Source organism: Pocillopora damicornis, chromosome 1 (assembly GCF_964200805.1).
Source record: "Pocillopora damicornis chromosome 1, jaPocDami1.2, whole genome shotgun sequence".
Classification (NCBI taxonomy): Eukaryota; Metazoa; Cnidaria; class Anthozoa; order Scleractinia; family Pocilloporidae; genus Pocillopora; species Pocillopora damicornis.
Genome location: NC_142670.1, coordinates 25,010,863 through 25,026,970, shown reverse-complemented (window position 1 = coordinate 25,026,970; position 16,108 = coordinate 25,010,863). Strand labels below are relative to the sequence as shown.

The 16,108-nt window shown below is 40.0% G+C and overlaps 1 protein-coding gene across 2 annotated transcripts; it reads right to left on the bottom strand.

The window, feature by feature from the left end:
• Window positions 1–3,734: 3,734 nt before the first annotated feature.
• LOC113664959 (uncharacterized) lies at window positions 3,735–16,045 on the bottom strand. Of its 2 annotated transcripts, none has more exons than XM_089207912.1 (10): window positions 15,771–16,045; window positions 15,026–15,445; window positions 14,052–14,098; window positions 10,941–13,727; window positions 10,441–10,674; window positions 8,324–10,107; window positions 7,914–8,096; window positions 6,014–7,478; window positions 5,009–5,344; window positions 3,735–4,568 (listed from the first exon to the last, which is right to left on the bottom strand). In XM_089207912.1, exons 2-10 carry the CDS (start codon window positions 15,040–15,042, stop codon window positions 4,291–4,293), a joined length of 7,131 nt encoding a protein of 2,376 aa, XP_089064038.1. In that variant the 5' UTR covers window positions 15,043–15,445; window positions 15,771–16,045; the 3' UTR covers window positions 3,735–4,290. The 2 variants fall into 2 exon arrangements, with proteins under 2 accessions (XP_089064038.1, XP_089064043.1); XM_089207917.1 differs by having other exon boundaries at window positions 4,076–4,879.
• Window positions 16,046–16,108: the final 63 nt, after the last annotated feature.

The window sequence follows — 16,108 nt, the reverse complement described above, 5'->3', positions numbered from 1 at the left end:
AGACAAATACGGAAAAGGCTTGAGCCCCTTGCCCACTCCTCCCTTTGCGCCACCACTCACGGTGTAAAAAAACTTGAGTCAATTTTTAATCTGTCCGGCATCAAAGTTCGTTCCAGAGTGGGCGGTGTCCGGTGTTGTGGACTTGCTCTGACACGGCGGATGTCTATGTCTTCGCGAGTCAGCTCACTGACGATTCCAGTCCCGCCGAAGCAAAGTTTACCGCACTCATAGAGAATCCTAAAAAATCTTGTAAAGCTGGATCAAAAGCATCTTTTGGCCGTATTTCATGGATACAATCATGAAACACAACAACATGAAGACCGTGGGACAGCAGAGACTTGTGGCAATGCAGACCGATTAACCCTTTTACCCTAGAAGTGACTAGCATCTAGTTTTTATCCTTACAATATCAACCCTGAATGCCATGTGAACGTCATGAGTATAAAAGAAATGATCACCAACTAAAGAAGCTCTTCGTTGTTCAACAAATTCTCCTTGTCAGCACCTCAGGAAATGTATAGAGAACAGTATGGAGAATATGCATACTGATTTTAGGGTGTAAAGGGTCAGCAAGGTCCATGTTGAAAATTTTCATGCATACTACGAGGATAGGAATTTCGACAGGTGATTTTTATGCGCAATGATGATGTGAATTAAGATGTTCAATTCCAAGCCTTGTGATTTCAGTGAAGAAGGATGTTCTTCAGTAACGAAGACGGGCATACCCAGAGAAAACAAAGAAAACCTTGGAGCTTTCCCATTTGGATTCGCAGTTACGACCATCCGATTACTACTTTGAGCGCTCTACCAATCAGCTACAGCTGTATAAGAGACCCGTGGTAATGTTATCAGTTCAGCAAGATTCATGCCCACAAACCTCTTGCACACTACAAGCATAGGATTGTGGATATGTGATGCTTATATACGCAATGATAAAGTAATTGAAGGAAGTTACTAGTTATTTATGTAAAAAAACATGTTATAGAGTGGATTTGGCAAGCATGATCAAAGTAAAATAACTCCCAATGCTGCCAATACGAGTCTAATCAACGACTTTCCGATTCGTACTTCGGACGCTGGACGGCCAACCGATAGAGGACTCGTAACAGGTAGACCGTTTAAATAGGTCATGGTGACCAACTTCCTGCGAAGATAGGAATGTCGATATGTGATGTTTATGCGCAATTATAGTGTAAATGGAGATGATAAATTTTAAGCCTAGTTATCAAAGTTGAGAAGGAAAAGGTTATGCGGTGATTGACACAGACACACTCGGATTAAACAAATAAATCCAATTGCTACCGATAAGATTCGATCCCACGACAACCCAATCAGTGCTTCGAATGCCCCATGCACCACTGAGTTAAAAGAGACTGTTTGGAAAGGTGCATCAAGGCAATTATGTGAAGGAAGATTTCTTACGTTCTTACAATATTTTAAAAAATAAACTTTACTTTCAAAAACTACTATTTGCAATAGTAGCAATACTTACAGCACTAATTTACTTACACTACCAACACTACATAATGTACTTAAAGTAACATTATTTACAATACTAAACATCGCTTACAATACTACCATTGCAATAACACTACAGCACGTAATACAACGGAGAGCAGGGGAGTAGAACGTTTAATCAAACCAGCTTATTACAAAAAGTGCAGCTCACGAATTTTCCTGGCATGATATATTATAATTTTAACCATGCTAATGGTAGAATGGTGGAAAGAGGAGTTACTTATACGGGAAAAAAAGATCTCACTTCTCGTAATGTTTTGCCAGTGCACCATTTCTTTTGGCAAGCAAAAATTATACGTAAAGAGTGGCTTTCAATTTAGCCTTAAAAACTTCTGAAGATTCTTACACCTACAGAACTGATATGGAACTTTGCAAGCAAAAGTAGAGTCTTTAATGTCAAATTTACCAAGCAAAACATCAAAGAGTGAAAAACTATCACATTTTTACTGATGGCCGGCCATGATAATATCTCTTTCCAGAAGACGTCAGTTGTCTTACAGAAAAACAATAAAATGCTCGAGGGACTATTTATTAATCTTTCAGAAGTTACAAAATGGCGAATCAGGAATCTTGAATTTAAAAAGATTATTATTTATAAAATAATACGGTTCAGCAATTTATACTCAAATACTCTAAATTTTGTGTTCAAAGTAACATTAAAGGCTAATAAATAGATTTCTTTCTAGTCAACAGAGGTTACTAATCTTTTAATTTAGCGTGAACGGTCGGAGGAATCTATTCACGGGAACAGAACTCTCTATGCAGTATTTTGGAGGAGATGCTAGAAAGATCAAACATCTCGCCCCTTATTGGCCCTTGAAAAGAATATCAATGAAAGGATACGGTTCAACATGAACATTTTTTTTCTCTTGATGGTGGAGCATCATTCATTCGGTGTGGCGCTGACCACTCCCAGTAAGAGGAAATATTGACCTGCAGTTAGTTTTGTATTGAAGATTTTTCACTTCCTAGAAAAATAGTATCTTTAGACACCAAATCTCCAACTTTACCTATTCCACGTGTGTCGTGAAAGAAGACACGATACAAAGACTTACCATGACTCAGAATGTATTTATTATTCCACACAAGTTGGTTCATCATATCTTCATGAGAACACGCTTCCTTTCCTGTGAGAGTGGACCTTGCATCCAAGCGTCTTTGTGAAACCACAGCATAGATATGGGCAAATTATGACAATTAAAATGGCACCGCAAAATGAACTTTCCTCCTACTTTTTCCAAATAATTACTCAAGAAAATTATCCAAGGACTAGCATAATCTTTAATGTGCCTCTTCAAACACATGGTTTTTTGTGCCAGAATCATAGATTCAAAGTCATTAATCAAAACCGTTTAATCTTATCCTTTCCTCTCCAAATGAAATTAAAAAAATTTTTATTGGCTACCTGTATGAGATTATTCGAAATATGACTAAGGGAGGCTTAAGGAATTGCAAATGATTTGATAATTTGTATTCTTCCAATTAGAGTGAGCCCTCTCCATTTCCACATACTTAATGCTTTTAAATAGATTTGAGGATTGTTTCAAAATTCGCTTTTTTCTTCGACAACCAATTATAGTCAAAATGCACCCCAAAATTTGAATTAATAGCTTAACTTAGTGAGGGAACGTTTCAGACAAATTATAAATCCCTAAGTGAAAGAGCTCTGCTTTTTCTTCGTTCAATTTTAAACCTGAGAAATTTTGAAAAACATTTCAAACTTGACTTAAAAAGCAGGACATGTCATCAGCAAAAAGAGAAATATTCACTTCTTCGTTCTTAATTTTGATACCTTGAATTTATCACTTTGACGAACACTACATGCCGTAACTTCTAGACTTAGAATGAACAAAATAGGGAATAAGGGAAGGGATCCATTTGTCTCACCCCCCCCCCCTCCCTCCCCAATCCTCAGTCAACACTGAAATAGTCGCAATCAATTATCAAATCTAGTGACTGTAACTTAATATTCTAAGTGTTCACAACCAATCTAAGTGTTCACAACCAATTTAAAGCGTGCACGGGTCTCGTTAATTATCATGAATTTTGTTCTAGACTTATCTCCTACTAAAAAAACGTCCTAATCACAAGGGGTCTTATTCTGAGCTGGAACGCTAACTATATTTTACTATCTAAAAGCACTAATCACGGAAGCGTCGATTAAACTAGAAAACACTTAGCAGCTTCTTTGGGAAGATTCAGCTTACACACATGAAACCTTGACAACCATCTTTTATATATTAGCAATTCAGCAATTATGTAATAACAAATAGATCGTCGGAAATTATCAACAACCCGATATCGAATGAAATTGATCGATCTACTATAAAACAGTAAACCCACAGTTAGTCCTAATCGACTGCTATCGTTTAGTTAACTTTTCATACGAAAAAACTTGCGCAACTATCTAACACTCTAAGATCGGTGACGATGAATTTTGCCTCAATTTGCTTTTCGTCATATTCACCACAACCTGCAGGGGAGAAGTTTACTCATGAAAGGGCGGTTTTCCTGTTAGGAGTAGACTGAGAATTGAAGTGCAGCAGAAACCAGTCGATTTCACTCACTGAACCATTTATTTACTATTAATAATTTAAACTCATCCTGTACATTTTATCGATTGGTTACACCGCGTGTCATTGGATTGTCACGTAAAGCTTAACCTGACCTGCAAAGCTGAGCCTGAAAACTGGATCTTCTTCTCAAGATAGCAATTGAAAACGTGTTCGGTGTTGTCCAGTATTTGTATTTACAGTAGCTAGTAAGTCTGAATCAGAACTTAATGAGGTATTCGGGGTAACACTGGCTGTCAGCGAAGACAACGAAAGATCCTGGATTTCGTGTGTTGTCTACAACAGAATCGTACAAAATTTCGGGCCGTAACGGATCCCTTGAGGGAGGCACAACTAACTGTGGATTTCCTTGACAATACCTTCCAACCAAGACACGCGCAAGGTACATGTATCGACTGTGATCAGTTCTCGGGGGGGTGAACCGCAGGGAGAAAGAAGCATCTCTGGCAAAATAAACACCCTTACCTAGGCGAGTTCCTGCAAGCAAGAATAGATGTACTGATCGTAACGAGAGAGAGTACGATTCTGTTTCCCCTGGAAAAGATAGAAGGGGCGTGGGAGCGGTTCGAGTACATTAAGAATAATGCAGCAAGTTTCCCGGATAATTTTGCGAATATGATTTCGACGGAATTTTTCTCCAATTTCCGAACCCAGAGAGTGAGACCTCGTTAATATTTGCAAAGTGAAAGGTACGCTTAGCAAAGATGTAAAAGACTATATACTGGGGTAGCCTAACTGTTACATCTTGAACGTTTGGCGTTTGTCTGGAACTGTTTTCTCCTGGCCACCTAAACAAAAAGGGGGAGGTATATAAATCAAACAGGGTAACTCGTCGTTAACCAGATGACTCAAGATGCTTAGAAATCTGCATCCCGCGTCAGGCCAGACTAGCTGTTAAACTACGTATATTCTCTTACCATGCGCTAGCCCTGAGAAGTTCCTGTTAAACCCTTGAGAATTGATTTTCTTCACGTTATTATAGGCCGTTCCATGAAACAGTTGAAGCTCATTGTTGCCTCCATTGTCTTTGTCCATTTTCTGTTTCCTCAGCTGATACGCCTGGTAAAGCAGGGGATTTTGAATGCGCTCCACTCTCTTAACGGTTACTGAGTTCATAGTCTTTGTAAACATCTGCACAACACTGTGAAACTCGGAAGACTGAGATTGAAGTTTTACTGTATGAACGGTGATCTCATTCCCGTTTGCCTCCTTTGGCATAGCCTCCCAGTGATTTGGCAGTGATATTCCTCCAGCTTAAATAGACAAATATACCAAGATGATAAAATTTCCATAATTAAATTTTGAATTTAGGGTACATCTATGTATACCTAAATAATTTGGACTCACTTGCCATTGAATTATATACAATACTCGCATATCGTGTTTCATGAAAATTTGTGCATCTCTAATTTTTGCGAATTTTGCGAATTGTCGTCAATCCTCAAGGAATCAATTCCCGTAAAAGAGAAAGATCTTTCAAATTAAATTAACGGTCCAAAATTTGAAACCTCCAATCTGACAAACTGAAGTATACAAGCAAGTCGTCGGTCTATTTTTCTACATATTCGGGTCTATCCACAATCGAATCATTTGACGTATGACTTTCCTTTGTTAAACTAACCAGGTTAGAAAATTTAGACAATAACTTTTTTTTCTGTGTGGGAATATATATTTTTTTAATATTCTGTTTCTTGCACAAACAAGTTTCAAAAATTACATGTAGTTTCCAGAAGAATTTGTTTCAACCAGAGCTGCAAAATCTGGTTTTTAGAAGACAGAAATAATCAGTTATAATGTACAAAATGAAACTTTCGAAAAGGAAGTGGCAAAAATGGCTATAACCTATTTTACTCATCTGCATATAAGTAATTCAAATATTTTGCAAAAGACGTCATCGGCTGAGGAAATGCTCCAACCCTTACCTTCGCTTGTCCCCACAACCTTCCGGCTGATTTTTATCTTCTCTCCTGATAAGCTGCCTTTTCCTGTGTTGTCCCTAAAATGCAGTTGAAACTGATCTCCACGAAGTCCAACAGTCACATTTGGAGACTTTTTTCTAAATGCTTCCTCGATCTTTGCGTTTTTAGTCGAACTAAAACGTCTCGTTTTACCATGTAAGACGTATCTCCATTCCGCGTGACCAGCCAACAATTTTGCGTACTCGTGGGTTCTCATTTTTTTGCATCTTTCATTTAGCTCGACCCAGATTTCACCGACAATTGCAGCAACATTATTGGCTTCTCCACGAACTTCAACTCGATTTCCAGCAGGTTCTATTTTCAGCTCAATGTCTCGTTTTCTGCAGCTTTGTAGCAGACGATGAACCTGTCTATCGGACAGCTGACTTACAGATTCATAGTGAATGACTTGTGTTGTGCAACCTTCAGAGAAACCTTCCTTTAAAGCTGCTAAAGCTGTTTTCACAGTCTCATCATCTGCAGCAGTCACTGAGATATGAAAGGTTGAAGTACTGGTACACGACACTGGTTGAGGTGATTTCTTCTTCGCTGAAACACTTCTCAGTGGGTTTGATTTTTTTGTTGCTGTTGTCGTTGCTGGCAAGCTAGACTGCTCAGCTGAATCAACAACCCGTTTGTGCTCTTTAACAAAGGTCTTCAACATTTCTTTTACAAAAATCACAATTTTAATTCGGGAAAAACTTGAGCAAACTACACCTACGTTTCCCAAAGCTTGAAAGGTCAGAAGTGCTGAATCTGAAGCAGTCATGTGATATGCTCCTGTTCCAATGGCAGGAATGGCTATGGAATGAAGACCTTTCGAATGAGCAAGGTGGAAACACTTTTCAAGGCAGGCTTGGAGATGCTGTTTATCTGGAGACCGTGGTACCAAGTGGATAATATTACTTACTGGCAAGTTCCCGCCACTAGTCATCACAACCGATCCACCTGGTTGGGGTCCAAGATCCATGCACTCTCGTACCACGCGCCCTCCAGCAGCTCTTGCTACTGCTTTACTAAGTGCCCCAGCTCTGAACAAGTCCATGTCTTTTCCAATGATGTTAACAATGGCATCCACTCTCTGTTCTGTAAGATTACCCTCAACGACCTCAATCTTCTTCCACCATGTTTGAGCCTCAACAGTATTTCCTGACTTAGCAACACTTCCACGGCGTAATTGCAAACTGCTCATCTCCTGTTGGAAGGCGGTAATGAGATTTTGATCCTGGTCAAAGATAACGAAGCGAACGTCCTTTACAGAAGAATGTGGGTTGTTGTCACAGAAACTGACCACTTCGTCCAACATAATCCTGGAAGCTTTGCGTTTGGGGAATAGTAAATTTCCAGTTCCAATCACAGGGAAAGCAATGGAGTTTGCACTGAGCTCATCGGATTTTCGTAGTGATTTTCGAACAATGGATCCTAATGCCTAGATGGGAAAAAATAAGACAGCCAAAATTAGCATGATAGAAGTGGTTTCCTTAATAAGCAAGACTGGGAGACGCAAAAGTTCATGAGTTACCGGGCTATAATCAGAAATGGTTCGTGTGGTTTCGGCAAACATATGTACCCCAGCAATGAATTTAAGTAGAATGAATCTAAGGGAAACTTTCCAAAGATCCTGAGGTGCTACGTCCCTGGAAGAGGAGGGGGGTGAACAAATAGATGCAGGACTAGCGTTCGAAACGTCTGCTTCAGAAACTCTTTACGGTGGCCAATTTACATCATCAACTTTGCTGATAAAACCAAATTATAAATGAATTGTTCGTACTCCAACTTATGCTGAATAGTCCTCGTCAGCCTAAGTAATTTGCCTTGTGCCTTTCATAGCAGGAATTCGTATTTCTCTGAAAATTGTACCAACCGTTTCTCCGTTTCCTCCATTCCACTCAGCACAGTACGTGTGAATCACGTGAGTACAAGGCAATTGAAATCCCGGTGAAACTTCAATCTCTCCAGGATTTGGTGTCACTAATCGCATTCTTGGACCGGCAGCACGCCTGATCGACCTAGCGCATGCTCCTTGGGAAGCCACCACTATATCGGCCTGAAAAATGAGTGCGAAAGTAAAAGTGTAAGATAATCACTGTTGCAGTGTATGATGTCCCTTGTTGGTTTTATTCTCTTAAGAGGCGGGAATTAAGTGGAAGCTATTTCATCAAGGCGGAATCTTTCAGGACGTTAAGTATTCCCTGAGCAACAAAATAGAAGATCACACAAAATGTCCATGGTGATCTCGCGTATGACTGCATGGTCACGTTAGACTCAAATTACCTTCTCTTTGACAATATCCCCAGCCCTCCATGAGATGCTGTGTCCCTGGGTCGTAACATAGAATGAAGCACTGCTCTGTTTAACCAAGCTCGAAGCAGAGTTGTCTTCTGTCACTTCGTCATCTTCGCTCTCTGTAGAATCTGATTCAAAAAGTGCTGTCTTGCTTGCAAGACTCTCTGTTCTAATTTTGGCCATCGTTTTTTCGATACAAATTACACATTTCAGGTCCTTTTCGATCTTTTCCACAAGATTGTCCGCCTTGCCATCGGAAAAGAACTTTCCAAGGCCTGCTTGCCTTAGTTCAAGTTTTTTAGTCACGAATCCTTCAATAAGGCGATCCAGGATATGGCTTGCGGAATTCAAACTGTCATCTCGCCCCGAAATGATAAACTTATCACCATCTTGTCCGTCAAGGATCGTGATGTCATATTTCGTTTGTATGGCAATGAAATCGCTTTTGCAATGCTCTCTTAAATATCTCTTGATTTGCTTTGAGGGGCATAAGAAGTTCTTTCTTGATATTTTCACGGCTCTCTTTTTGATGAACAACTGCAACTTTTTGATGGAAAACTCAACATCTCTTGAGAGACCCCCGAGCCACGTTCTGCCAGTTTCATCTCTACGAATTGCAACTGTACCATCTTTTTCGATCTCGTCGCAGGTCTGGTTCCATTCAGGCGTAGTTGTTAATACAAGATCTTGATCTTCGATTTTAAGAACGGCTTCTGCTGTAAATCTCTTAATAAGATTGTACGCCTTCTCCGCTTGTTCCGATGAAATTCCAGTTACCTTTGCGGCGACGACGCGCGAAGTTGACTCGTCCTCCTCGAGGACAAACACAGCGTCTGCCTCATTTTCTGCCATTTCGTCTTTGATTGCCTGCAATGCTGTATCAGTGTTAAGCACTTGCAAGATATAAGGAGGAAACTGTAATTTCTTGTCAGTTACCTCAGCGTCGAGCATGCAATATCTTGTTATGGCATCTGTTACCTCGTCCGTCGGCCCTTTAAATAGTATTTCGTCGCTTTCGTCGTCAATCCTCACTATCAACTCTTCGAATTCTTCTTCGAGCTTGTCTTCGAAGTTAGTTTTTTTCAGCAGCTGAATTCTTTCTTTCGGGACATTTGGTATATTTTCCGTCCGATAGTTTTGTTTTCTCTCTAGCTGGTAGATGTGGGATAGTGCTTCTTGAAATATTTCTTCATGGGACTCTTTATCTGATCTGAGAGAAACCATCCTCAGATAGAAACCAGAGTCTCCCTCAGAAATTTTAACAAGTGGAGGATCATCCCCTATAAAATCGCAAACATTTGCCAAGGAACCCGAGTCTAGACTGTTCCATATTTCTTCTTCTATTGGAATATGCCACTGTACAAACTTTTCGAGAAATGCCTGCACTTCGTCAACGCATAGGGAAGGACAACAATTGCCCTCAGGGTCTCCATTGCACTGAATAAGAGCATGCTTGCCACCAGCTTTCCAATCTAGATCACATCGTCTCTTTTCAAGTAAATCTTGTAAATCGTTAAAGTGTAATGAGTTATGGATAAACTCCATTACATCAGGGTTAACAGCTAAACATAACGTTTGCTTGGCTGTCTGAATTGGTTGTTTGGTCGCTATATATTGTTCAGATCTGTCACGAGGAGGCAAAGAATCCACGTGTCCCACTATATCTTCCTGGTCAAGATTTGGAAATAGCCCATGGAATACTGTTACTATGAGATCCTGTCCATCCAAAACATGTGGTCGTTCTATCTGTCTCGCTAACACCCGTTCCATGTCTATAAGTTAAAGGTTCAGCTTATAAGTACTAAGCAGTATTCTAGCCTGCCCCTGGCAACCCTGATTAAGTATCATCTCATGTCAACGCTATTTTCATTTTTAAATGTTTCAAGCGACGAAGTGAATTGAAGAGTTCAAAATTCCTCGGTAAACCTATTTCATCGTTGCGTGTCGTTTCTCTGAAAGTGATCATAACAAATGGCCTGACAAATCATGAAAGCCGATATCTCTCTTTTAAACGTTGGCACAGCAACTTAGCGTGGCCGATGAGGAGCTGATTTTAGAAAAGTGTTATCGTGATAATCATTAATATTTTTTTTAATATTAATTACCTTTTGCGTTGTTGAAAACAACAACAGCTTGACCTCTTTTTTCTGTAAAATGAACTGTATCCACTGGACCGCCTCCACTGCGAGGACTCTCGAAATACAACTTCAAGAAATCATGAGAAGTATCGAGGGATAAACCACTCACTATAACACTTGTGCAAGGAGAGGCTGGCGTTATTGTGATTTTGCTGCCATCTAACGTTCGTCCCCCACACTTCTCTTTCATCTTTGCAATGTCTGAAAATACATTCAATTATTAAAAATCTTTCTCCCTTTACAAGTTACATAGTATCAAGACAGGAGATACTCAAAATCTTAGTAAATCTTGAAATATCTGAGACAAAACATATCTAGATGACTGAGGGATGACAAAGTGTCTCGTTACCATGAGGGGGAGTAAGTCCGGTACGGATTCTATAAAATGCAAATATACCACGCGCAAAATCTAACCATTCAATAATAAATGATTCAATCGATATTTACAATATACTAACGAAACAAACCTTTAATTGGGAATTCCATGGTAACCAAAGTGGTCCCTTCATTCAATGACGTGATTTCTTTGACTTGTCCACCACTTATCACCTCAAAAAAGTTTAACAATGCATCCTTTGTTGTTCTCGTGTTTAATCCTTTGACCAAAAACGCGTCTGTATCATACGCTTCAGAGTCAGATGACAACAGATGTGGTAATGACGCGTCATCAGGGTCTCCTGGGATAAATTGACTTTCTGAAAAACTTTCCTCATGCCTGGCCCTTGCGTCGATGAACAGTTCTCTCTTCAGATTCTCACTTCGTTCATCATAAACTTGCCAAGAGGGCTTGGTTGATGAAACTGATGAATGCGCATTGCTCTCAACATGATGGCTCGAATAGATGATGGAATTTCTTAAATGCGACGTGTTAGATTCGTACCCTTTGATATCCTGGCCACAAACTAATTCAGATTCATAGTCATATAAATCGTCGTACACCTCATCCCCATCATACCACCAATTTGTGAAGTCATCTTCCTCCACATACTTTTTCTCTTCTCCTTTTTCTTCCAATTCTTTTTGCACCTCTTCATAATCATCACTATCGTCATCGTCATATTCTTCTTCTTCATCGGTTTCTTTCTCTTCCTCGTCCTCTTCCTCGTCTTCTTCCTCCTCCTCGTCTTCTTCTTCCTCTTCTTCTTCTTCTTCCTCCTCTTCCTCTTCTTCCTCTTCTTCCTCTCCTTCTTCCTCCTCGTACTCTGCCTCTTCTCCTTCATTATCTTCCTCATCCTCCATATCATCTTCCACAACATAGTTTACGCTAATATAATCATGATCATCAATGCCATAGTCTTTCCCTCTTATCTTTTCCTGCTCGTGCTCCATTTCATCTCCATTATCTTTGCCACCATCATCACCATCATTATCATCCTGCTGATCTTCTTTATCCTTCTTCTCCCCCTTTTCATCCGCCCTTCCCTCTCCTCGAAGCTCTTCATCGGCAAAGTTGTCTCGTTTTCGTGTGCAGCTGTTAAACCAAGACCATTCCTCCTCGTCTTCATCTCCTCCCTCTTCTTCTTTGTCTTCTTCTTTTTCTTCCTGAATTTTAGCCGCCTTCGAGTTCTGTTTTGCGTAGTCTTCAAAGTAGAGGTCAGCACACCCGTCGTTATCGTCTCCTCCCTCCTGTGTTTCATCAGTCTTCGAGTTACGTTTTGAATAGTCTTTATAACAGAAGTCAGCATACGTATCGTCATCGTCTGTGTCCTCCGGTATTTCATCAGTCCTTGACGTATGTTTTCCATAATCTTCAAAGCAGAAGTCTGCATACGAATCGTCAATTCCATATTCATCCTTAACTCCTTCTTCTAAAGAATAGCAGACATCACCACTCCCATAACAATCACACTTCTCTAGAGCTGGGTGAACGTTTCGCACATTTTCGTGATCAACCTCAACGTTTAGTGCTCTGCTGCTCTGGACGTCATTAAATTTGGCACAAATAGTTCCTTCATGAACAATTTCACGGCCACCGGAACCATCATATTCAAAAGTGTTAGAACTATATTTGCCAGAGCGTAATTTTCCATCAGTAGGTACAATGCTTTCTATTCCAGTCTCAGCACTTGAGTGAAATTCTCCCCCACGGTGGCTATTGCTATTACTGCTGCTTTTTGGACTGCTGTTAGCATCCTTACCAGAGACCTGTCCAATGACACGAGCACTTACGCCAGTGATGATAAAGTCATCCTCAAAATCATTATTTCCAATGGTATTCCTGTCAATAACTGGGGTAATTTCATTGTCAGCACTGACACAAATGGCATTACAAACATTTTCAGTGCCGCTCTCGTCTTTCTCGAGGCCGCGAGTATGTGCAAACGAGCCGATGCTAACACTTTCTACCAAAGCAAATGGAACAGCATCACCATCATTTCTATCGTCATTAGTTTCGAGGCTGGCATGAGTATTATTCTTAACAGCAGTAATATTTCCAATGTTATTAGGACAACTGTCAGCGCACTTTTGTACTTCTCTGAAATCAACATTTCCAATGTTCTTTCTATCACAAGTACCAGACGCGAAGGCATGATTGCTACCAGCGAGTTTCAAGTTCACAGTTGCACATTCATCCATAGCAGGCGAATTTGTTTCATTCAATTCAATGCCGCTCTTGCAATTTTCACCATTCTTGCATGCTTCCGTACTGCCAACGTTCTTATTGCCCCCTGTGGAACTCACGACTTGCCCACTCCTGTCGATATTGTCAGTACATGTCATGCTAACACCCCCGATGTCAACAGAATTTCTTGTATCGCTGTGTCCATTATTTCCAGCTTTGGTAACACTTTGATGTCCAATACTTGGACTGTCGCCTTTAACAGAGCCTCCATCAATTTTGTAAGCATCTATCGAGCGAACTGAGTCAAAATTTGAAACATCTACGCTCTCTTCTGTTTTGACGGGAAGGGTTATGATAACATCGTCGTTGCTGACGATTTGTCCAGCATAATTATATAATATCTTCGTGGCAGCATCGGAGACATCTCTTTTAGGGGGGGAAGGCAAAAGAACGGGTGATTTCTCGAGTGCCAACTGTACTTGTTCAGGAACAACGTCAAAAGAAAGGCTGATTTCCTGAGTGCCAGAAATTCTGTCACACGATGAAGTCCTCAAGACCTTCACGGAATTTGCCTGAACTTCCTTTCCAGGCTCAAAAACATCAGTATAGCTTTTTCTACGAACACAGGACTCTAGCTCAGTGTTCTTTTGTGGTGAGAAAGGGTTTCTCTTTTTCTCCTGGATACTGTTATCTACAAACATATGAATTAGATAAAACAGATAGTGTGTATCAATAGGCAAGAGTATACCAAGGCTAAAACGTTAAAAACAAATCGTGTCCAATAATTTTTCGCAATTTCACTTCTCTTTCTTTATTCTGTGCTAAGGTAAATCTTGCCACCAACCTTCTGACTTATTTGAGTAAGTGTGCTTCAGCCTACACCTCTACAACTATCTACTGTTACAGTTATCCTTCCTAATTTTTGTTTAATATGTGAAGGGATATTGTAGATAAATACGTTTTCACTCACTCTCTTCCCTCCCCTCCCTGCTCTACTAAAGAAAAGAACACTTACCGTCTTCAAAAGACAACTGTGCGTACTCGTTATCTTGACTTTTCTTGCTGAAAGGCATTATAACGAAGAACACAATCAGTGGTGAGCAGGCAAAGGCAGCCAGAAGCGAAAGGCAAGCTATCGTACATGTTCCATGATCGTTGGTCAAACAGCTTCAGTTGATCTTTCATTGTTAGTAAACGGCTTTATGTGATGATCGACAGAAACAGACTTCGCAACAAAGTCAGAGCAGATATTGACGAAATCAAATGAGTAGTGGATTCTTTTATGTTGTTCCCCGTGTTTATTACATGGAGGCCGGAAATAAAGTCGTGACAGAAACAATTTCTACCTCCTAATACTTTAAAATGATGGATAAGAAAGCATTAATGTCTTTTCGCCTGTCTTCCGTCTCATAGACCCGCTTGTGGCACAACTTCTTGTCTGGTGTTCTCAAACGCTTTTGATTTGACCAAAAACTATTTGGATATTTAGCAATTTTGAGTCCTCCGTTTCGAGTTGTCTCGACGACGCTTAATGTTTTTAATGTTAAGCTGGGTTAAGAATTTTTCCTTCTGCAAGGGCTTAGGTAAAATCAAATTTATTCGCATTCAACTTTCATGTCGTAATTTTTTATGACCGTCCCATGACTAATGTGAACTGACTCGCGCTATGTAACTTAGATGACATGAAATTTTCGACTCGATGTTTACTAATGGGGTTCAACTTCAGAGCGTTTGTGTTTTTTAATACACTCGCAACTCAACTGATTATCAGAGCCAGGTATTATTACCCATCTCTCTTACTTCTAGCTTATGTAAAAGCCGGATTTGAACATTTTTATTTTACTGCAGCAAAATATTTGGTTCAAATTGTAATGTTGACGAAGCGCTTTAAAAACTGGGTCTTCGACCTAGTTTGCTTCCTGTAGGTCATGAATATTCTGATCTAGCTCGCATCTCTAGTCATGTTGAATATGAATGTTGTATAATTACCTGCTCTTGCCTCCCATGATGTTTAAGCTTGAAAGAACCGCGAGAAATAAACGAATTATTCGTCTGTGTGTACTTGACGGTAGCTATCCTCCATTAGGTATTTTCCCTTGGTTAGGCTTTCGTGACGTTACATTCGGGAAAGTTCCATGTTCATCTTCGCTCCAATACACACGCTTTAGCATAAGTTATTGAGAAACGCTTCCGGTTTTTCCGAGAAACTTTCCCTAAATAGTAACCTGGTAGTGATTGGTTACCATCAACGTTATACCGCGCTAAATTTAGGTAAAGCCTACACGTCATCCACAACACATGAGCATGTCACAGTTGACTTAAGCTACTAACTAATGATTTCATAATGAGACTAACCTTATTCAATTTGTTTTCTTCATGTGTACTGAGCGACAAAGTGCAGTTGAAAGCCTGATAAGCCAAATAATGTTGTGAGACACTCTTTGGATAACATAATTAGGGACAATGTCACGGTTGGGTATGGGCATTGAGACACATTAATTCTAGGAATTCTGCCCATGGTCTGCCACCTTGGATTTCAAAATTCATGTAGATATATGGCTTTGAAGGCATCAAAAACCTGATTTAAATACCCTTGTTAACTGATCGAACAAATTCCCTCTCGCTGTATTTGGACATACGGGCCTCTATTTACGGATAATTTTAAGCTATAGACGCCGACTTTGAACAGACTCTATGCATAAACGGTAATAGTTCTCTCGTAACGATAATTTACCTCGTTTCGCAGCTGTTTTAAGGTAAAATGGGTAAATTTCTGTGGTGCTGCATCGGTGGGGGATAGCCCTTCGTCATCGCTCTGACGAAGCGCCTCGAAAGGGCTAACGCTCGAAACGTCAGCTTCTTACTGTGGCCAATTTACATTACCAACTCGCTTCTAACAGAGTTGTTTATAAGAACTTTGCTCTAAGCATGGCGCTTACAATCTAAATGAACAAGATCACGATTTAGCTAAAAGTTGCGTTCATGTCAACAAACATTTTTAAAACGCCAGTGCCTAACACAGCGCGTGACTTGTTTTGAATTTTTTTGATAGGTGATCGCGATTGTTTTTTC

Coding starts and splice junctions, on each gene's coding strand:
- LOC113664959 (XM_089207912.1), bottom strand. Junction 13,728..14,051: donor ACAGTTGTCTTTTGAAGACG/GTAAGTGTTCTT, acceptor ATATGTTTGTAG/ATAACAGTATCCAGGAGAAA. Junction 4,569..5,008: donor CTTCTCAGGGCTAGCGCATG/GTAAGAGAATAT, acceptor TCTTGCTTGCAG/GAACTCGCCTAGGTAAGGGT.